This window comes from Neurospora hispaniola (assembly GCF_033458365.1).
Source record: "Neurospora hispaniola strain FGSC 10403 chromosome Unknown B0T23scaffold_14, whole genome shotgun sequence".
NCBI classification, from domain to species: domain Eukaryota; kingdom Fungi; phylum Ascomycota; class Sordariomycetes; order Sordariales; family Sordariaceae; genus Neurospora; species Neurospora hispaniola.
In genome coordinates this window covers 280,009-299,287 of record NW_026944419.1, presented here as the reverse complement: position 1 = coordinate 299,287, position 19,279 = coordinate 280,009, and the positions used below count along the sequence as shown (strand labels likewise).

Genomic DNA, 19,279 nt, shown 5'->3' with positions numbered 1-19,279 from the left:
GAGAGTTTTCGAGTCTTGACGCCGGCGTGTTTTGGTTTCAGCTCTCTCTCTCGTGTCCATGAGTCTGATGACTGAAGAAAGACGTCGGATATCGGCGACAGCGGGATTGGAAGGAAAGAAGTTGCAGTACTAAGCTGGAGGAGTAAGTAACCGAACTCTATGATGTCAAGATCGATTCGGGGAAGACACGGTTTCAAAGATTGGGAGAGTGAGGAGAGAGCTAACGGAGAAGCAGAAGGAGTCAGCAGTTCGTTGCCGTGAAAATGGCCGGTGGTTGAGTGGGCAGCCTGTAAGTAGGTACCTACACTGCACCTTACTTAACTCGACGGACCAACAAACTGAAGGAACTCGAAAGAAGCTGGACAGTGCAATAACCGGAAGTACACTTCCCAATGATTTCATGTGAAGAGGGCTAGTAGAGCGTTTGATTTTACCGTACTCAAGCACGAGGGTCACTAACAGATGGACTGCTGGATACAACTAACTAGCCTAGCCGGCCCTCGCTCTTTTCTGCCTTTAGTATTCGACCGTAGTTCACCGCACTGCAGCGAGAACGGAAGGGACACCGGAGCCCATGCCCCGATAGTATCTGCCAGGGTGTCGGGTGCTTGCCCGATCAAGGGATTATGTAGATGAGTTCAGTACCACTACCTAGATCATATGTGCAAGAGGGCAGGAACGATGAGATTGGCTTTTGGCCTCCTCCTGTGGAAACCCAAAGCCGGCAGCTATGCCAGGGGAAATGAAGTGCTCAACAACGGGAGGTCCAGGTTATACAAAGATCCAGCACTCTTCAATCTCGTACAGTGCCTCCCAGTCCACAGCTAGACCAGGTTCATCACTGTACCATATCCCCATTGTCCATTGACAGTGACCGCAACAGTCAAATTCTCGCCATTCTATTTTCACCACCTGTTCTAGGTGACGTCTGTCTACTCCGAGTCCTTTCCAAACGCCCAAGCGGGCATCTTCCTCACATCCCAAATCTCAAACGGATCCGCATCCTCCTCGCTGACCAAGACCTCAGGGTGCTTAACGCCCTCCTTTTCCAACTGAGCCTGCAACTGTGGCTGCAGCCTCTTTTTCAAAAACTTCCTCTCGCTGTTGCTGTGAAACACGGTCATGACCACTTTCCCCTTCATAGTGAGCGCCAACGCATAGTGATGCGTCATCTCGCCGGTAACAATCATATCGGCGTCGCAGTTTTTGAGCACGTCGGCCCCGCTTCCCGCACAGATGCCCACGCTCCTGATGGTCGTGACCTTCTTGTCCTTGGGTGCGGCGATCATGATGTGGTTTAGCCCGCCGAGGCCCTCAGCGTAGGCCTTGATAATGTTGCCGAGGTAGACGGGGTGGCCGAGCTCGACGAGGCGGCCGTAGCCGGAGTTGAAAAAGGCCGGGGGCAAGGAGGCGGTGATGGAGCTCGAGATGGGCTGGCAGATGCTTCGCTTGGTCTCGACGCCGTGGCCGTCGAGCATGTCGGCTAGCCAGTCGTTCATGCCGCCGGGCGCGGCATCGACGGCCGTGTGAGGCGAGTAGACGGCGATGTTGGCCTGAGCGAGCTGCAGGAGGATGCGCTGCTGGGGGTCGGCGAGGGTGACGGACTTGAGGCCGCGGAAGATGAAGGGGTGGTATGAGACGATGACGGAGGCGCGCTTGCGGATGGCTTCCTCGGCGACGGCCACGGTGAGGTCGTTAGTCAAGAGGACGGTTTGCGGGACGTCTTGGCCGGCAACGGCAATGTTCTCTTGGAGGAGGCCAACATTGTCCCAGGCTTTGTCGGCGAGTTGCTCGGGATAGCTGGTTGCGGTCAGTATCAGCCATGAAGATCAGGCAGGTGAATGGAACTTGAAGTCCAAAGTACTTACAGCGCCCGCATGGCGGCAACTACCCGCTTGGTGAACTGGGGGCTTTCGAGGGTTGAGGTCATTGTGATAGTGGGGTTGATGTTTATGTTCTGACAATAACCTCTTTTAAAATATCCCGAGAGAAGGATTGATGGTTTATACGGAAGTGCGAGAGGTTTGGTAGATATTCTGGAAGCGATCCGGATAGGGATCTTGAAGCCTGCACTCATGAGTGTGCCCTGGGCAAGTGTTGTTGATGCTCAAAAAGTGGGCAGCTCCAGGAAATGATCAAGCTGTAGTTTTGTTAGCGGGATTCACTAGAGAATGGAAGGAAGAAAATCAGGTATATATTACTTTTCGTGTTGAAATCCAACCGAAATATATCTAATTTTCACTCAAACCTTTTTGTCCTCGTCAATCATCCAAGTAAAGTGTTTGTTTACAACTGAACTTGGAATCGAATGGAGAGCTCAAGGCGGGGGAAGGTGAAGCTCCCGAGTTCCTTCGAACCTTGCAAAGCTCCCCATCTCTCCGGTTTCAACCCTAACCCTTAGTGTACTGTAGTGGAAGCTCCATGCCAAGACCTTCAATTCGCGGGGCATCTTTTTCTCACACTCACTTCAGGTTGCTGGTCCCTGTCAATTATTCATCGATTTTGTCTTTCTTCCCATCCACTCAGTCTTTGCCAACGCAATTTCGAAACAACACGGATCTCCAAATACCACTTCCTCGTACATCAGACATCAGGAATCCTACCATACAATACCTACTAGCACACAAAAATGGCCGACAACCAAGAACCAGCAATAACCGAGGACTTCCTCTCCGCCGCCCTCAAAACGCGGCTCAATGCCACTCACGTGGAAGTAACGGACATGTCGGGTACGTACATGCATTTCACGGCATTACATTTTTGTTTTCTTTTCCGTCGTTTAGGTACACTGCATAACCGTTCGTTCGGTTCCCTCCCGTTTCCCGATTCCAATATGCTGTACACACACACATACATATCGAGGACCTACCTCTACTACCGTACTTACCTTCCCGCACCCTTACCCTGACGTCATGTCACGGTGTGGTCCGGAGTCTCAATGAACAACAATCTGATGATCTGATAAGATCTTGCCATTCCCTCTCTCCCCCAACCACACACCATCATCACCCTCCCATTTCTGCCTGCTTCCCCCCATCACCCCAGAATCAAGTTTACTAAACTAAGCCCCACCTCCCTCTTCCTAAAAATAAAGGCGGTTGCGGCGCCTCCTTCACCTCTCTCATCGTCTCTCCGGATTTTGTCGGCAAGAACTCGCTCAAGCGGCACCGGCTCGTCAACGCCGCGCTCAAGGAGGAAATTGCGCGGATTCACGCGTGGAGCGCAAAGTGCCAGACCCCCGACGAGTACGCAAAAGAAAAAGCGGCGACGGGCGGGAACGACGGCCCGCCCATGGACGGGACGAATGCTCAGGGCAAGGTGGAGGGTGTTACCGAGTGATATGTGAAAGGACGGAGGGAAAAGGGGGAAAGGGGAGAATGTTCGGATCTGATCAAGGGAACCAGAAAGGAAAGGAAGGGGAAGGAAAGAAAAGTGAGGTGGTAGTCCAGGAGGAAAATCTTGCTGTAGTGGTGGTGTACCTGGATGGGCATAAACAGCGCGTATTGCCCAAAAAGGGCGGCGTGTAGTCTCTCGGGAGACTTCTGAAGCAAGGGTGGAAGATAGGAAGGAATGACAGCAGGAAACGAACCATGGCAATTTAGTGCAATGTGCAATCCTTGCTCGGTGTATATGCTCGGTGTATTACGTTTCTGCCTGTTATGGGAGTTGATCCGCGCTGTACCTAGGACGAGAGAAAAAAATGGAATCTGATCGGTTAATACTCGACACTCGCCTGCCCTCCATTTCTCTACGAACCATTACATTCCGGCGTGGACAGTTACACCTGCTCGATACTTGCTCCCTCATCTGAAGCCGGATCGTCTGTCTTCTCTTTGTTCCTCCGCCACATAAGCCAACTCCACCGATTTATGTTCATTATCGCGGCGAAAAATCCTCCTATCCGTTCCATCATTGTCCATGTCCATGAACCGCCTCCACATATCTGATGCTGATGGGGATGGCCATGTCGGAACCCTCCCCTTGTTGCTCCAGACCTGGTAGAGAATCTTGATGAGGAATCTGACTTTGTTCGTCTGTCTCTGAGCGCAGGCCTTTTCCGACCATCTCTTCTCCCACCCAAAACGTCGTTTTCGTTGGCCGTGGGCGGACATGCCCTCACCCTACCATGGTCATCAGTCGTCTGCCATGGGTTCGTTGAGGGCGGCCTATTAAGCAATTCACTGGTATATCTGTCAATCCGGTTTCCCATATTCCTAGCCATTCTCATGCCCCAGCGAGTCTGGAGGACAAATATGACCATGAAAAAAGGGATGCAAACAGCTATGAGAGTGACAGGAAAGCGCCAGTCATCGACCGATATCTCGAGAGTGGTGATACCAAAAACGGACTGAGATTGAGTTAGTAGCGAACCTTTTTCTCGAGATGCACAGCAACTCAATTCAGGGTGAAAAAACAGGCCTTTTTTTTCTGTCATAGATAGGGTGCAAGGTACCGGTTGGATAAAGAGAAAAGCGTGCAAGGGAGCGTAGGTATATATATGGTTGTGAATACAGCGGAGGCTGGGGATGACGAACACTCGGCACATTGTATGATAAGAGGGGAGAGTGGGGAATCAGAAGAATACGAAAAGTGGAAGCTGACTCACAGTAACAAAAGTTAAAGGCAGAAAGAGCATCGATACCACGGTAAGGATCTTGATGTTGTCTCCCTGCTCAATGGCCCTTCTGGACTCCTTGACGCTGCTCCCGCTAAAGAGCTGCTCCCTCAGCGACGAAATCTCGTCTCGTGTTTTTTCGTTTCTCTTCCGCACCATCTCCAGGTTTTTCACCTCCCTATCCAACTCCTGTCTGAAAACTCCCATGCATTTAGCATAATCTTGACCATCACTCGTGTCTGGGTATGGGTGCGCCCAAAGCTTCTCATGTTTCCCTGCCCAGAACTCTTGCGTAAACGTCTCTTTGTAGGCTAACACCATCGAGTCGATCCCTACATTGATCACACCGAGAGTATTGTACGCCCAAAAGTAACGACGAGAATACGAAAAGTTTTCGTCTTCAAACAGGAGGCCGTCCCGAAGCTCAGAGTTGAACATGAATTGGCTCTATGAACAAGTATCTTAGGTTAGTGGTGAGTCTGGTATATTGCTCAAGCGACAGAATTCTTACCGGCGGTGTGATGAGCTTTGTCACCTCGTCGTTGATCTGGCTGTATCTTGTAACGGCATCATGGTACTCAAGAGCCAAGCTATCCAGAAATGCAACTGGGCCATTGCATAACGGCCGTCTTGACCCCTCGCTCCTCATCGTGTGCTCGTCATCTGGGAAGCACTGGATACTGAGAAGTTGCCATGGTGCCGAAGTGTCAAAAATAACATGGTCCTTGATATCTCTTTTCTTCACCCGTGCCCGGTACTTTTTGATTGGATCACCGCCCAGTGATAATGCCAAGATTGAGCTGCACTCTGCGATGTCGACATGGTCGGGCCATTTGCGGTCAGCTGGACGTCTATCATAACGTTGCCACGGTGCAGGGGTGCACTTGTTCTCATTGACAACAGTATAGTACTTGAAGACGAAGAAGAATGTCCTGTGCCTTAGAGGATTGGATTCGGTAGTTCGATCCATATAAGCCTAGGTTGGTATATTCTGTTAGATCGACGAGTTAATTGACTGATGGTATCACGCACTTTGGTCTTCCCGTTATTTCCTTCACTGGAAATGAGATGTTGGAATAGCTCGTCCATATCGAAGTGTTTCCGCATGGTCATATGGGCTGCTCCGAGTACGAGAGGGGGGACCTCTTGAAGAATACTTGATCCCGTCAACAAGAGTGTTCAAACTTTCGCAATAGCAAATACACACTCACGTTATTCTTCCGACCGCCTTCCCATTTATGTTCACCTCTTTGAGAGTATCCCAGACGCTATTGATGCTGAGGACTTGTTGAGGGTCGTCTCCGTTCTCTTTGTGTTTGGGCTCGGGCATGCACTTCTGATCACCACTCCCGGGTACCTCGTATACCTCGTATGTGGCATTCTTGTATGTGTCGTCACCTCTTTCTTCCCATGGTTCCAACGCTTGTTGTGGGGCATTAATATACTCATCCCCACGCCGAACCTGTAGGATTTCTTCCACAGCCCAGTTGGTGCTATTGAGTGATGCCAGATGTGTTCTCAAATCTTGCTCCGTAAAAGACTCTTGCTCGATTGGCTTGGTGGTGCAGAAGGAATGGCACAGCAAATCATCACCATCGTTATCGGCCATTGTGGGCGTCTGAGATGCTCTGTCGTTGGAAGACGCTTGAGTTGAAAAGTGATACGGTCTCGAGCTATGCAGCTCGTCCGTTTGATGCTAACAACGATTGGAACCGAATGTGCACCAAGAAAGACTATCGTGAGGGAAAGCCGAGCCCCTAGGCGGCGTAGGCAGGGGGCTGTCGTGGCTGCGTGAGCGTTCAATCCCACTACTCTTTGGGAGAACAGTAGGGGAGTTAATATTGAGTGTCAGTCCATGAAGGAGCCGAAGATTGGCGATATATAGTTCGTGGTGTAGTTCCATGGCTTTGAACAGTTCATCCGGATTGTTGGAGGGTTTCATAATGAGTGTGCAAATTACAAAGTACTGGATGAGGGGAGTTTCGATCAGAGACAGACCGGGACGAGGATCAGTTGGGGCGACCATGCTTCAAAGCTCGTGCTTTTCGAAAACTGATCGCTCATCGATATCCTACCACGGATGTAAGCTGAATATCGTGGGTAAGTGTGTACTCCGTTAGATGGACGACGATAATCTGACAGGGCCTTGCAAATGCCACAAAATAATGAATGAACAAGGGCGAAAAGGTTCGTGATAGCCCGCCGTAGAGACGTCGAGTAAAGGGAGATGTTCAGCCGGATTTCTAGGAGCGGAGAATAAGATGGCTGGAGGTCGTGCTTCTGGAACATTTGTCAATGAAAAAATGGGGAGTCTTGTTCGTCTCAAATTGAGAAACCCCCAAAAAGATGAGAAGTGAGAAGTGATGGGAAGTGGCAATCACGAACCTTGACCCAGCTGGTAAGTATGACTCCTGTAAGGTGAAGTGACTGAGGTTGCGTGTAATATGTCGGTCGCATATCAGAGGAAAGAGGCATGAAGTATGAGGTAGTAGACATCCACCGAACGAAAGGGACAGACAAGCTAGGTAGGTACCTGTGGGTAATATGTCTTTCGTCTCCTTTCTTTGATCCAGCCGAACAGCTCCCAGTAAACAGAAAAGTCGACCGCATCGATCTCCTTGTTGTTCTTGCCGGTCATCGGATCACTACATATTAATTGGCTCTGTACTACTATGTATTTTGAACGTAAACATGCACTCAACCCTCTTCTCATTCTTGTGGCCCTCGTTCTTACCAAAGTTCCTGCTTATGCCACACTGAACTCGGGAATCTCACCCATCTCAGCCTTTGCTTCCGCTCCAACCTTGTATGATACTCTCCACCTGAGTTTCACGCTCTCTACCTTCTTGGTCTTGTCCGCCGTATACCATACGTTGACTGACTGGGTAATGCCCCGGCTCTGCTTGGGGGCAAGAGTCCGTCCTGTTTGAGGCTGAAGTTGCAATTCGTATCCCTGTTCAAGCATCACAGTTAGCATCTCGCTTGAGGGCTTTCTACAACTGACGAAGGCACATAACGTAGCCCAAAACATTTTTGGTCAAAGTGCTAAGGGTCAGATTAGTGAGCTTACCTTGGTGACAGCCAACTGGAAATGCACCTCGGTGATGGGTTGCGCTGTGTTGTTGGTAAAAGCAAATTGCATAGAAATGGCTGGAGATGGGCCATTGGACAGAGACCTGACAGCCACCATGTCGACCTTGAGCGCATTGTTGGAAACAACGGCTCTGTGCTCCTTAGGCTGGGCGGGTGTCGCCTCAGGAGGCAGTGCCGAGGAGAAAGACCACTCGTCATCGTCATTACCGGTAGCAGCTGGTGCTGGCGCTGGCGCTGGGGTAGATGAAGAGGAGAGAGAGGCTAGAGCAGCAAATGGGTCGTTGGACGCTGTTGACGACGCAGCTGGCGCGGAAAAAGCGGATGCCGTATACGCGGGAGGCTTGGGGGTGCTTGATTGAGAAGCAGCTGGTGATGCGAATGAGTTGAAATTGTTGAAAGAGGATGGGCCAGGTTGAGGGGAGGGGCCCCGTGCGGTGCTGTTCTGCGTAGTGGATGAGAGCAGTGCCGGTCCAGGAATATCTGTGGTGAGTGGTTAGCAACATTCTCTCATTGACTCTTGCACGGAAAACAGCGAGTGACATACTAGTATTGGCACCGAACCCGAGCGCAATGCCACCTCCTTGACCATAAGAGCTGGTTTCACCCAGCGACAGGCCAAGCAAGTCGTTTTCAAGGCTGTTTCCCGCCTGGGGTGCGGACTGGCTGGTCGAGTCTCCTCCGCTTGGCTCAGCATCAAAATCAATGAGCGACAGCTCTTGCGCCGCACTCTTGCCAGCACCACTTCCACTGCCGTTGCTTGTGCTTGAAAGTGGCGCACCACTTGCCAATGCCTTGGCACCCTCTATGTCGCCCTTCTTCAGCAACCTATATCTCTCCACAGTTCGGTGTATGCTGTCGTTGATTTCGAGAAGTTTTGCGACTGCTTCATGGTCGTCCGATTCTTCCTCGCACATCTTCTGAATCTTTGGCTGGGCGCTAGACAGGGCGGCTGCGAGCTCGGAAAACACGTCGCCATCTACGATCTTGTCGCCGGGTTTGAAGGCTTCTAGCCGCTCCTCGAGAAGTCTCGCTTTTTGTTGGATTTTGCCCACGTCCTCGGCCGCCTTGGCGCGGTAATCAACCTTGGATCTCGTGTCATAGCCAGCCATGACCTTCATGAGTCGATTAGCCTCCTGGAGGTCCTCGGGAGTACCTCGACGGATAAGCTCCTGCAGCTTGGCGGACTGCGCCTCGCGTTCCTCCTCTTCCATTTCCTCGACCGATTTTAGGTTCTGTGACAGATAGGTTAGACATGCTTCAGCACTGACCCCTGGCATCGGGACGGAACACTTACATCACTCGGGTTAAGCACAGCAGCATCCTCCCTTCTGACTTCGGGGAAGGTGTACCCCTTGTAGCTCAGCAAGCGGTGCATGTCCCTGATGAAGCCCAAGTCCTCCTTGTATCTGCTCGTCTCGCAAATCGTACAGCGCCATTCCTCAATGGCTTCGAGGATCTTGAGCTGGACGCGGGTGGGGCGGATCGGGGGCCGCTCGGGAAAGCGGCGTACCAGCTCATTGAGAAACTCCTTTGTGCTGATCTGGAGGTGGAAGGGGTAGCCGCAGTTCTTGACGCAGATGTCGAGCAGGTTGAGGGCAAGCAGCGAAACGTTGGGGTTGCGGTTGTTGATGTAGTTGACAATGGCCACGGCGGCCTCTCGAGGGGCGGAGCCCTTCTTGGAGTTGATCAAGTCGGCGATCTCGAGGTTCAGGGCCAAATTGGGTTCGTAGTTGTCGGGACTGCAGGCGGCCGTGATGAAGCGCTGAAGCTGGGACGGGGCCGGGCGGCCCATCTCGGCCCACCGGTCGCGCGTGGCATAGCGGGCAGACGCCGCCTCCATGTTGCCGGCGTTCTCGGGGAGTCGGGACGTGTTGAGTGGATGAGGAGACTGACGAGACTGAAGAGACCGAGGAGGTATTGGGGCCAGATTGCGCAGCTTGGCGGGAGTCGCCTGGATAGGTAGGTAGGACCCAAGCCTTCGGTCAAGCTCTAGTCAGTCTAGAGGAGTTGTGTGCCAGAGGTAGGTAGGTAGTAAAGCCCCCCTCTTCCCGGTGAGCCGTTGGGATTGTAAGTTCTGGTTGGACCTGCAACAGGATGTTTTGACGATTACCAAATATGGTGAAGAGAGGTAGCTATGGTACTACAGTTGGAGTATGATTCGATCCGAACTTCTGTACCTAACGGGAATGTGTCCACCGGGATCGCTAGGTGGCTGATGGAAGGAGGAGAGGCCTGCTGACGGGAGCTTACACGGCTAGGTCAGGTCGTGGACCCCTCTCAGTGCTCTGGACGGACGGGTTGGGCTTGGGCCTGCGCTGTTGCCTGCCGTTGTTGGGGCGCAAGGAAAAGTGGGGCTGCATATTGGTGTACGTTGCGAGACTGCGTTACAAGAATACTATCTTTGTGAATGAACAGCACTTCGACAAGCGCGTCCAGCATGGTGCAAGCGCGGCAGACGCTTGCGAATCGAGCATCTTCCGCAGCAGCAACCGGTGAGTTGCGTGAACCCGGGGAAGATGTCAATCACATCCTAGTAAGCGGACCCACCTGTCCACCCCACCTGCATCAACCCCAAATGTCGGCATGTCGTCAAGGTCTTTTCAATCATATCGCATCCATCCAAACTTTTTCGCCATTCAACCTTGTAGCGCAAGCAGCTCGCATTGTGGTCCAGCACATCATACATATCCACGACCCCCGCCTTCCTTCCATCCAAGTTCTGCTCTGGTAAAACAAGGCAGTGCTAGGTCGTGCCAGAATCATCCATCCATTGCGACATAAAACATCTGCACTCCATCTCGACAACATCATCCTCCCGACGGAATTCGAACCATCACCACCATGGTCCGCCACAAAAAGGACGGCTTCTCCTCACGCGGCGGCAAAGGCGGCCACGGCCGGAACCCGCCCCGCAACAACCCCCGCAGCAGCAAAGGCCCCCGAGACAATGCCGGCAGCGGCGGCGAAGACACCACAGCCAACCCCCACGACCCGTCCACGTCCTCACGCCCCTACCGCCCTCCCTTCAAGGCCGCCTGCTGGGACCTAGGCCACTGCGACCCGAAGCGGTGCTCAGGCAAGAAGCTGATGAAGCTCGGTCTCATGCGCGAGCTGCACCTTGGCCAGCGACACTCGGGCGTCATCATCACGCCCAACGGCAAGCGGGTCGTGTCGCCCGCCGACAAGGAGCTGATGGAGCAGTATGGCGCGGCGGTCGTGGAGTGCTCGTGGGCCCGCACCAAGGAGGTGGAGTGGAAAAAGGTGGGCGGCAAGTGCGAGCGCTTGTTGCCGTACCTGGTGGCGGCCAACACGGTCAACTATGGTAAGCCGTTCCGGCTGAACTGCGTCGAGGCGCTGGCGGCGGCCTTTGCCATCTGTGGTCATTTGGAGTGGGCGGAAGAGATTTTGGCTCCGTTTTCGTACGGCAGGGCTTTCCTGGATATCAACTCGAAGCTGTTCAAGATTTACTCGGCGTGCAAGGATGAGGAGGAGATCAAGAAGGCGGAGGAGGCGTGGAGGGAGAGGCTAGAAAAGGAGTATACTGAGAGCAGAGAGGGAGAGTCGGATGATATTTGGACGACCGGAAACACAAATCGGAGGCCAGCTATGGATGACTCAGATGAGGAGGACGATGACGACGAGGAAGATAGCGAGGAGGAGGAAGACAGTAACGACGAAGACGGCAGCGTAGACGGTATTTACCTCGGCACCAAACCACCGCCCAAACAGAAACAACCAGCCGAAGAGGAGTCAGAGGAAGAAGACAAGGACCCTTTCGCCATATCCGACGATAGCGATGATGAAGCCGAGATGGAGGCCATTCGGCGCAAAATCCTCGCCTCCAAATCGTTTGCCAACCCCGAACCGCCCAAGAAGACGGTCGAGACCATTGCCCGACCGCAAGGGCAGTACAAGCCAGATTCCGATGCCGAGCCGGATTCCGACAATGGGGAGGAGGATGACGAGTTTGACAATATCATTGCTGCTACGCCCATTACCGATAGGATAGGACTGCAGAAGCTGGAGAAGGAGCGGGCGCGGGCTACATTGACAGGCACCTTCTCGTCTGCTTCCATATCTGCACCCAGAGGAGGAAGATAAGAGATTCGATGATGAGGGCACTCGATGAAATCAGGAGAATCATGCAACGAGACAAGGACCATATATAAATGCATTACTTTTTACCCCATGAAGTCATGAAGCTGGCCGTGCTCATTTCCCATCAAACCCTCGATCAATTCATACATGCACTACTATCGTTGACGTAGTTGTATCATGTCGGTCTATACATTGGCAGCTGCTGGTATATACAATACTATCTATATCCGCCATCATCCATCTTTTCCCCCACAGATACCCATCTTCTCATAACTCCAGGATTTGCACAATCGTACATGTATAATAATTTTACAGCAGGATAACAATCCTTTACAGATACCTCCTCTCTCTAATCTCCTCCACAACCTGGATGAGATCTCCTTCCTTGATGTCGTCAAACTCGCCAAACTCGAGACCGCACTCGGTGCCCTTGCGCATCTCCGTAACCTCCTTCTTGCCGTGCTTGACTGAACTGATGGTACCTGTGTTTTGGTTGTTTATTAGCAAAATTGGCAACAAGATAAACCACAAACCAAAGAAATAATAATGATCGACTCACCATCAAAAACAACCTCACCCTTCCTCTGCAACCTCACCCGTCCATTCCTCATCACCATCCCGTTCCTGACCTTTACACCCGCAATGTTCTTGTACTTCCGTCCCTTGATATTAATAGCAAACACCTGCGCCACCTCGGCCTCGCCGAGTACTTTGAACGAGATTGTGGGGGCCAAGCTCTCGCTCAGCACCTGGCGCACCTCCTCGGTCAGGTTGTAGATGATGTTGTGGTCCATGATCCTGACCTTGTTTTCGACTGCCATGCGCTTGATGTGGCCAGGAATGGGGTTGTTGAAGTTAATGATGGTGCTGCCCGAAACCGCGGCGTGCTCGACATCCGATTCGGTGATTTGGCCCGGACTCGACAGTAGCACGCGAGGGCGCACCTCGTTGCTTCCGATCTCCAGGATCGACGCGCACACGGCCTCGACCGAGCCGTGCACGTCGCCCTTGACGGTGAAGTTGATCATCTTGGGCCCATCTGGCTTCTCCTCTGCCGCCTCGGCTCCATCCTCACCCTTCTCAGCCTCCTCGGCCGCGATTCGTTCGGCCTCACGCTCGCGCTTGAGCCGCTCCATCTCCGTGATCTGCTCCATGGCCTCCTCGCGCTCCTTCTGCTCGATGCGATAGTGCACCGCGCTCTTGGCTTTGTCTTCGTTCGGGGCCTGGAGAACCATGTCACCCGCCTCGGGTGGCTCCTTCCAGCCGAGAATCTCAACGGCTGTTCCGGGGGGAGCCTCTTCGACCTCAATGCCCGCTTCGTTGCGCAGGCTGCGCACCTTGGCGAAGACACGGCCAGCAACGATGAAATCGCCGGGACGCAGGGTGCCGCGCTTGACAAGCACGGTGGCCACGCGGCCAATTGGCTTGATACTGGACTCAAGAACCCATCCCTCGGCCATGCCGTCGGGCTCGGCGCGGATGTCGAGCATCTCGGACAGAAGAAGGATGTTGTCCTCGAGATCGTCCATACCTTGACCGGTCTTGCCGCTGACGCAGACAACCTGGACATCGCCGCCATAGTCCTCAATCTCGACGCCGTTGGCGGCCAAGTCGGACTTGACGCGCTCGACGTTCGCTTGGTCCTTGTCGATCTTGTTGATGGCCACGATCATGGGTACCTTGGCGGATCGAGCATGCTTGATGGCCTCGATAGTCTGCGGCTTGACACTGTCGTCGGCGGCGACAACCAAAATCACAATGTCGGTGACGTTGGCGCCGCGCTGTCTCATGGACAGGAAGGCAGCGTGGCCAGGGGTATCCAGGAAGGTGATTTGCTTACCCGAGGACATCTGCACAGAAAAGGCGCCAATGTGCTGGGTAATTCCACCGTGCTCACCGGCTGCGATCGAAGACTTCCGCAGGAAATCGAGCAGAGTAGTCTTGCCGTGATCGACGTGTCCCATGATAGTGACAACTGGTGGCCGTAGGGGTACGCTAGAGGGGTCTTCAGGAGGAGGGCGTGGCCTCAGGTCCTCATCCTCACCAGCGTCGACTGTTGGCTCAAAGCCGTACTCTTGGGCAACCAACGCGGCCGTCTCGCCGGTCATGATGCTATCCTTGGCGATGTCTTCAAATCCGAGTTCTCCCAGTTGGGAGATGAACAGGTCGGTCTTCACGCCAAGGGCCATGCCGAGGTTGGCAACGCTAATAAACTCGGGAAGGAGGATAGGAATAGGGCCAGTCTCCTCAAACTGAAGCCGCTCCTTCTCAGCCTTCTTGGCCAACCTTTCACGACGCTTGTACTCATACGCCATATCATCGAAATCATCGTCTTCGTTGTAGTCGCGCCGCCTACCCCCTTTCTTCTTGGGCTTCTTTTCCTCCTTGATATACCGCGAGGGAATCGGTATCTCTTCCAATGCAACCCTATCGCCTCTTGTTTGTCTTGCATTATCCCTACCCCTGGGCTTTTCAAAGTCTTGCTGCTCCAGCTTCTGTCCTTCCTTCTCCTTAGACTTCCCTTCGTAGTCGTCAGCCCAATCCCAGCCATCCGACATCTGCTTCTTGAACGCCTCGGTGGCCTCCCGAGTGCTCTCGGAAGCCGCCTCAGGCTGCGCTTGAGGTGCTGGACTGGTTGCATATCGATCTTCAGCTTGCTTCCAAAAGTTGCGACTATCTCTGGGCTCCGAACGTTTTTGTGTTTCAGAAGGGGGAGCAGTCTTGACAAAATCGTTATTGCCAGTCAATCGGCCGTTTCCAACGTTTGCCCCGGCTGTACGGCGGATGAGCCCTGCCCATTGCCCCTCGGTTTCACGCGAAGATTTGGAATCCGATGGAGGTGCAGGTGGAGGTGCAAACTTTGATGAAATCGACTGGTAAACCTCACGAGCTGAAGTTCTGCGTGCAGAAGGAGGAGGAGGCGGGGGAGGCGGAGGCTGAGTGGAAAATATGTCATCCCATGCATCTGTATTGTCCGCACGACGCTCCTCTTCCTCGGCGTTCAGCAAGTCGTTCCTGAGAGAACCTGCCTCCTGGCGTTTCCGTAGATCCTTGGCCGAAAGTTGACCTGTCTGTCTATCATGGGCAAAGAGACCATCAGCAAGGCTCTTCAGATTTTTTGCTGGGGCCTGAGGGTAGCTCTGAGCATGTCTTTGCTGTAACCGATCCCTGGCTACTTTTTCGTGGGGAAGAAGTCGTTCTGTCTGAGATTGGCTGGCTGGCTGACTGGAGGCTGAAGAGGCACCCCAGCTGCTTGCTCCCCAGCTGCTTGTTCCCCATTCTCCACTGGCGGGCTTAATAGGCTGGCTGGACGCCGAACTGGCGGCTTCCAAAGCATCCCAGCTGCTTTTCCCCGAAGCCCCATCAGTTTGTTCACTGAGTTTGCTGGCTGGGCCCGGCTTTAATGATGCCCCGTTGGAAAGGCTCGATAGACTGCTGACAGTTGGTTGACTTGGACTTGCTGGAGACTGTGTCGGTCGGCTGGGGGTCGGATTACTAGAAGCCGTTTGACTGGAAGGTGATTCCTTAGGAGCTGGCTGTTGAGTCTGAGGCGCCCGTGCTGGAAAACGTCTTATACCAAAAGGCTCTAAAACTTTGCGGACAGGAGCCTGGTTCCTTTGGGCTTCACGCTCAGTTTTGGGCCCTGGTGTTTCTGTTGTAGGGTCTTGGTTTGGTTGTTTCGGGTGCAGAAGCATCCTACGCACCACAGATCCCTGCTGTTCCTTGCGAGGCGGAGCCCTATTGAACTCGTTTTGTTGACCTTCAGGTAGCCGGCGCACCGGACGGTCACTCGAGGCGCGTTTGGGAGGTTCTGGTGCCGGGTTTCGAGCGGGCTGCGGAGTGGACTGAGCAGCCACAGCGGCCTCGGCCATGCGCAACAAGCGCTGTCTAGCGGCGATCTCGTGAGGAAGCAAACCAGCGTTGGCGGACTTGGGTTGACCTTGTGCCGTTCCTGTTTCGGGTGTCGTTTGAGTGGCTGGGGTCGCAGGGGCGGCCGGTTTCCAGGAACCACCCCATCCTCCTCCTCCTCCTCCTCCTCCTCCGGCGCTCGGTGTCGCAGGCTGTTGTTGGATACCCCAGCTAGGTTTGTCGTCCCACGAAGAGTATACGCGGCGGGTATTCGGATGGATTCGTTGCTGCTGTTGCTGGCGAAGTTGCCATCTGTGGCGGCAGAGCAAACACACAGAGGAAGTGCTCTGCTTCTATTTCCAGTGGTTGTTTCCCACGTCAGCCGTCTATTTGACTTTTACTGACTTTCTGCTTGACGTCGTCGTCATTGAGCAATGCGCGCATTGGGAACCGCACTTACCTGCAACAGTCCGCCCCTCATCATCTTGTTCTATCACAGGGCATAATTTGCCCAGCAGGACCAGACCAGAGAGGAGATAGAACAAGAGCCTGGCGCGACAGCCAAGGTGGAATTTTGTAGGTAACTTACACGGGCGATCCGTTCCGTCCCGCACTTCGCCAGAGCTTCGTTACTGGTGCTGCAGCGCGCAGCGCTTCATAATTAAAGTGGGCACCTGGTGACTGATAAGATAAAACATCATTATGTACTTCCTGTACATGCTTGGTTCAGTTGTGAAGATAGTGAGGGGCAGCTGTCCAGCGAGCAGTTGAGGAATCGGGTTAGGGTTAAGGCAGGTGCTTTTGCCCAGAGGTCGGCTTCATTCAGGGGCTTACAAACAATACAAGGTACGTACCCCGACGTGGACCCTTTTGGCCTCCAGAAATCTGGCCCCAAACCCCAAAGCTTCTTTCCACGAAGCCGCCAACTTCCACTTCCCTCCATTCCTTCACCGTCTTTTTTTTAACTGTCTTCTTTCATTTGTTCGCCAAATTCCCTCATCATCACACCCACATAGTTGCCAAACATGGCGCCAAAGAAAACCAGCAAAGGAGCACGCGGCGGCGGTAGCAGCAGCTCCGGCGGTGCTCTCGAGCCGCCCAAACCCTTCCGCATCGCCCCGGATTCACTCAAGCCCTTCACCTCTGCTCTCTCCAAGAAACATGTCTACATCGCACATGTCGACCAGAAGCCGGCCTCCTTCAAGCGCAAGATCTTTTCTGTGCCGATTATGCTCAACGCCGTCGTCTTCGCCCTCTTCCTTTGGCGCATGTGGTACATCATTCCTTACTACGTGGCGCTTTTGTCTTCCTCGTTCCTGGGCTACGAAAACTCGACAACGATCCGCATGGCCGACCTGACCTATCGGCAATTCTTTGCGGTGGCCGGCCGGCGCACGCTTACGTTTCTGTTTGATTTTGTTCTCGCCGTGTTCGTTTGGCCTTGGCCCATCGAGTTCGTGTTCGGGCGCAAGCACGGCAGTCCCGTGTCGTGGCGGACGGCCATTGGGTTCCGCGACAAGGAGATCTACGTGCGCCGGTCGCGGTCGTGGGACACGCAGGTGTATGGTGTGGATATCTTTTCGGAGAAGCCGCAAGGCAACGAGGCGCGCACGATTCTGTGGGACATGGTTCGCAACGCAACTTCCCCGATGCTGCTGCAGGAGAAGACGGGATACTTGACCATGAACGGGGACTGGGACTTGGATTGGAAGGCTATGGTTAAGGCGACTACCTTGGTGGATAAGAAAGAGATTCCCCTGGACGCGTTCAGGACGCTCGTGCTTTGCCACCATGACAAATTCGGGTGGATTGCGATTGACATGAATGAGTCTGGGGAGAATGCGCAGGAGGCTGAACGCAGGAGGCAGGTTTTTGCGTTCCGTGATGCGCTGACGGCCATCGGAAAGGAGAACCTTTTCTATCGCTGGATCGAGGTCATTCAATTTGAGACCCAGCAAGGCGGCTTTACGCAGGAGCGCCAGATCGAGGTGGCGCAAAAAATTCGGGATCTGTTCAAAGAGAATGGAGTGGACTTTGACGCATTTTGGAAGGAAGCTGTTGGGTCGGATCCCTCCGTTGGGCTATAATGACCTACCTTGAAAGAGGGAAGAGAGGGGTGGAAAAGGCAACGACATATATACATACCATACCGGCTGAGTAGACGGGAACAAGGACAAAATTCACGAGCAACATATAGACCATAATCGCATATACAGGTATACAGGGCTGGACGAATGAAAGGTACCGGAAGAAATTCAAATAAATGCCACTGCAGGTCCGCAGCGGTCGGGGAATGGACGAAGAGATCGAGAAAGAAAACACCATCCTCACTGCCTTCATTTCTTGCTGCTCTTGGCCTTCTTCTGAGGACCAAGGGCTGCCTCACGCCTCTTGGCCTCCTTGGCCTCAAACTGTTCCCTCTTGAGCTTCTCCTGGGCTTCGCGTTCTTCCTTTTCGGCCTATCAAAATCGGAGACTGTTAGCAGCAAGTCCCGTGTGATGTACGATAGCGGAGCAACAACAACTGTGCCACATACCTGTTTCCTAGCAGCCTCCTGCTCTCTCTTCTCACGAATGAGCTTCAACCTCGCGAGATCGGCCTTGGCCTGATCCGTCTTGCCGGCCTCATGAAGCTTCTGATACCTCTCCTTCGCCGCAGCCGCCGCAGCCGCCTCACGCTCCTTCCTGTTGCCGGGTGCCGAGTCCGCTATGCTAAGCTTCTTGGCGCGGCTAGCGACAGCCTCATCATCCGATTCCTCCTTGGCGACGGGCTTCTTGGTCTGGTTGCGCGCAGCCTTGGAGTGGTTGGGGTTGGCGGGCATGGGCGCGTCGTTGGCCTCATCCTCGCTCTCCTCCTCCGAGTCGCTAGGGGGCAAGTCGCCAACCTGCACCGCGGCGGCCTTGGCGCGCGCGATGGCTGCCTCCTTCTTCGCCTTCTTTTGTGCTTTGAGTTCCTCGCGGGTCAGCTCAGCCTTGGGGGCCTTGCTAGAGGGGCCGGCAGCCTCGTCCTCGGAAGACTCCTCCTCGGAGGATTCCTCCTCGGATTCAGACTCCCTGTTCTTGCCGCCGCCGGCGCCCCACATGCTGACTTCGTTGCCATCGGCGTCGAGGGGGCGAAGGTCGCGGGAGAAATGGTGGCCACCTGGAAGGAAGGTTGGTGGTTAACAGACAGGATTGTGGCAGGTAGGGAAAGTACTGCTCCGGCAGCATCTGTGTTATTAACATACCTCCACGAGTGTACTTCTTGAACTTGCCGCCACGTCCACGACCAGCCGGGCCACTACCGCCTGCCATTTTGTCTTTGATCTTTGGGGGTATAGGATGGTTTTGTTTGAAAAGTTGGTTATCGACGGATTTCCGGTCGAGTGTCGTGGGTTTTTAAGAAATTTATTCGAATCGCGCGACGAGTCGCAGGAATGGGTGTAACTACCAAAAAGGAAGTCGAGCTCGATGAGTCTTACAACAATGCAACAGAACGGCACAGCCTTTTCCTCGAGTTTGTCGCAGAAAGTTAATGGGGCTTCTTGAGTGGGAAGACATCCACCTCCGACTTGAGAATCAATGCCCCGCAACACATCCCTCTACAGTATGAGGCAGGTACCCGACGTACAGTATGTACACCCTG

The 19,279-nt window shown here is 53.6% G+C and overlaps 8 protein-coding genes across 8 annotated transcripts; 3 read left to right on the top strand and 5 right to left on the bottom strand.

Moving 5' to 3' along the window:
- Positions 1 to 432: 432 nt before the first annotated feature.
- B0T23DRAFT_391329 (GTP cyclohydrolase 1 type 2/Nif3) lies at positions 433 to 2,300 on the bottom strand. The gene is made up of 3 exons (XM_062837932.1): positions 2,202 to 2,300; positions 1,869 to 2,140; positions 433 to 1,800 (listed from the first exon to the last, which is right to left on the bottom strand). Exons 2-3 carry the CDS (start codon positions 2,075 to 2,077, stop codon positions 933 to 935), a joined length of 1,077 nt encoding a protein of 358 aa, XP_062687804.1. The 5' UTR covers positions 2,078 to 2,140; positions 2,202 to 2,300; the 3' UTR covers positions 433 to 932.
- Positions 2,301 to 2,506: 206 nt separating this feature from the next.
- B0T23DRAFT_391328 (bola protein) lies at positions 2,507 to 3,715 on the top strand. Its single transcript, XM_062837931.1, has 2 exons — positions 2,507 to 2,729; positions 3,095 to 3,715. Exons 1-2 carry the CDS (start codon positions 2,630 to 2,632, stop codon positions 3,337 to 3,339), a joined length of 345 nt encoding a protein of 114 aa, XP_062687803.1. The 5' UTR covers positions 2,507 to 2,629; the 3' UTR covers positions 3,340 to 3,715.
- An 858-nt stretch (positions 3,716 to 4,573) lies between these two features.
- Positions 4,574 to 6,224, bottom strand: B0T23DRAFT_327980 (uncharacterized protein; the record flags this gene model as incomplete). The annotated part of the gene is made up of 4 exons (XM_062835657.1): positions 4,574 to 5,062; positions 5,127 to 5,591; positions 5,648 to 5,771; positions 5,827 to 6,224. The coding sequence occupies 4 exons, from the start codon at positions 6,222 to 6,224 to the stop codon at positions 4,574 to 4,576; spliced, it is 1,476 nt and encodes a 491-aa protein (XP_062687802.1).
- Positions 6,225 to 7,201: 977 nt separating this feature from the next.
- On the bottom strand, positions 7,202 to 9,766 carry B0T23DRAFT_57981 (uncharacterized protein). The gene is made up of 4 exons (XM_062841498.1): positions 9,003 to 9,766; positions 8,253 to 8,940; positions 7,686 to 8,188; positions 7,202 to 7,568 (listed from the first exon to the last, which is right to left on the bottom strand). The coding sequence occupies exons 1-4, from the start codon at positions 9,546 to 9,548 to the stop codon at positions 7,362 to 7,364; spliced, it is 1,944 nt and encodes a 647-aa protein (XP_062687801.1). The 5' UTR covers positions 9,549 to 9,766; the 3' UTR covers positions 7,202 to 7,361.
- A 630-nt stretch (positions 9,767 to 10,396) lies between these two features.
- B0T23DRAFT_57968 (uncharacterized protein) lies at positions 10,397 to 12,058 on the top strand. Its single transcript, XM_062841497.1, has one exon. The coding sequence runs from the start codon at positions 10,550 to 10,552 to the stop codon at positions 11,807 to 11,809; it is 1,260 nt and encodes a 419-aa protein (XP_062687800.1). The 5' UTR covers positions 10,397 to 10,549; the 3' UTR covers positions 11,810 to 12,058.
- On the bottom strand, positions 11,973 to 16,322 carry B0T23DRAFT_57950 (uncharacterized protein). Its single transcript, XM_062841496.1, has 3 exons — positions 16,116 to 16,322; positions 12,366 to 16,008; positions 11,973 to 12,288 (listed from the first exon to the last, which is right to left on the bottom strand). The coding sequence occupies exons 1-3, from the start codon at positions 16,137 to 16,139 to the stop codon at positions 12,137 to 12,139; spliced, it is 3,819 nt and encodes a 1,272-aa protein (XP_062687799.1). The 5' UTR covers positions 16,140 to 16,322; the 3' UTR covers positions 11,973 to 12,136.
- Positions 16,323 to 16,519: 197 nt separating this feature from the next.
- Positions 16,520 to 17,901, top strand: B0T23DRAFT_57940 (uncharacterized protein). The gene has a single exon (XM_062841495.1). The coding sequence runs from the start codon at positions 16,681 to 16,683 to the stop codon at positions 17,740 to 17,742; it is 1,062 nt and encodes a 353-aa protein (XP_062687798.1). The 5' UTR covers positions 16,520 to 16,680; the 3' UTR covers positions 17,743 to 17,901.
- On the bottom strand, positions 17,867 to 19,056 carry B0T23DRAFT_57931 (casein kinase substrate phosphoprotein PP28-domain-containing protein). The gene is made up of 3 exons (XM_062841494.1): positions 18,882 to 19,056; positions 18,192 to 18,796; positions 17,867 to 18,114 (listed from the first exon to the last, which is right to left on the bottom strand). Exons 1-3 carry the CDS (start codon positions 18,946 to 18,948, stop codon positions 17,992 to 17,994), a joined length of 795 nt encoding a protein of 264 aa, XP_062687797.1. The 5' UTR covers positions 18,949 to 19,056; the 3' UTR covers positions 17,867 to 17,991.
- Positions 19,057 to 19,279: the final 223 nt, after the last annotated feature.

Excerpts from the sequence above, each read along its gene's own strand:
- B0T23DRAFT_391329 (XM_062837932.1), bottom strand. The coding sequence starts at position 2,077 with ATGAGTGCAGGCTTCAAGATCCCTATCCGGATCGCTTCCAGAATATCT. Across the intron at positions 1,801-1,868 it reads GTTGCCGCCATGCGGGCGCT|CTATCCCGAGCAACTCGCCG; the intron begins GTAAGTACTTTG and ends GACCGCAACCAG.
- B0T23DRAFT_391328 (XM_062837931.1), top strand. The coding sequence starts at position 2,630 with ATGGCCGACAACCAAGAACCAGCAATAACCGAGGACTTCCTCTCCGCC. Across the intron at positions 2,730-3,094 it reads GGAAGTAACGGACATGTCGG|GCGGTTGCGGCGCCTCCTTC; the intron begins GTACGTACATGC and ends CTAAAAATAAAG.
- B0T23DRAFT_57981 (XM_062841498.1), bottom strand. The coding sequence starts at position 9,548 with ATGGAGGCGGCGTCTGCCCGCTATGCCACGCGCGACCGGTGGGCCGAG. Across the intron at positions 8,189-8,252 it reads CGGGTTCGGTGCCAATACTA|ATATTCCTGGACCGGCACTG; the intron begins GTATGTCACTCG and ends CACTCACCACAG. Across the intron at positions 7,569-7,685 it reads TCCAGTTGGCTGTCACCAAG|GGATACGAATTGCAACTTCA; the intron begins GTAAGCTCACTA and ends ATGCTTGAACAG.
- B0T23DRAFT_57968 (XM_062841497.1), top strand. The coding sequence starts at position 10,550 with ATGGTCCGCCACAAAAAGGACGGCTTCTCCTCACGCGGCGGCAAAGGC.
- B0T23DRAFT_57950 (XM_062841496.1), bottom strand. The coding sequence starts at position 16,139 with ATGATGAGGGGCGGACTGTTGCAG. Across the intron at positions 16,009-16,115 it reads TGAGGGGCGGACTGTTGCAG|AAGCAGAGCACTTCCTCTGT; the intron begins GTAAGTGCGGTT and ends CACTGGAAATAG. Across the intron at positions 12,289-12,365 it reads GGGTGAGGTTGTTTTTGATG|GTACCATCAGTTCAGTCAAG; the intron begins GTGAGTCGATCA and ends ACCAAAACACAG.
- B0T23DRAFT_57940 (XM_062841495.1), top strand. The coding sequence starts at position 16,681 with ATGGCGCCAAAGAAAACCAGCAAAGGAGCACGCGGCGGCGGTAGCAGC.
- B0T23DRAFT_57931 (XM_062841494.1), bottom strand. The coding sequence starts at position 18,948 with ATGGCAGGCGGTAGTGGCCCGGCTGGTCGTGGACGTGGCGGCAAGTTC. Across the intron at positions 18,797-18,881 it reads CAAGAAGTACACTCGTGGAG|GTGGCCACCATTTCTCCCGC; the intron begins GTATGTTAATAA and ends CCTTCCTTCCAG. Across the intron at positions 18,115-18,191 it reads AGGAGGCTGCTAGGAAACAG|GCCGAAAAGGAAGAACGCGA; the intron begins GTATGTGGCACA and ends CGATTTTGATAG.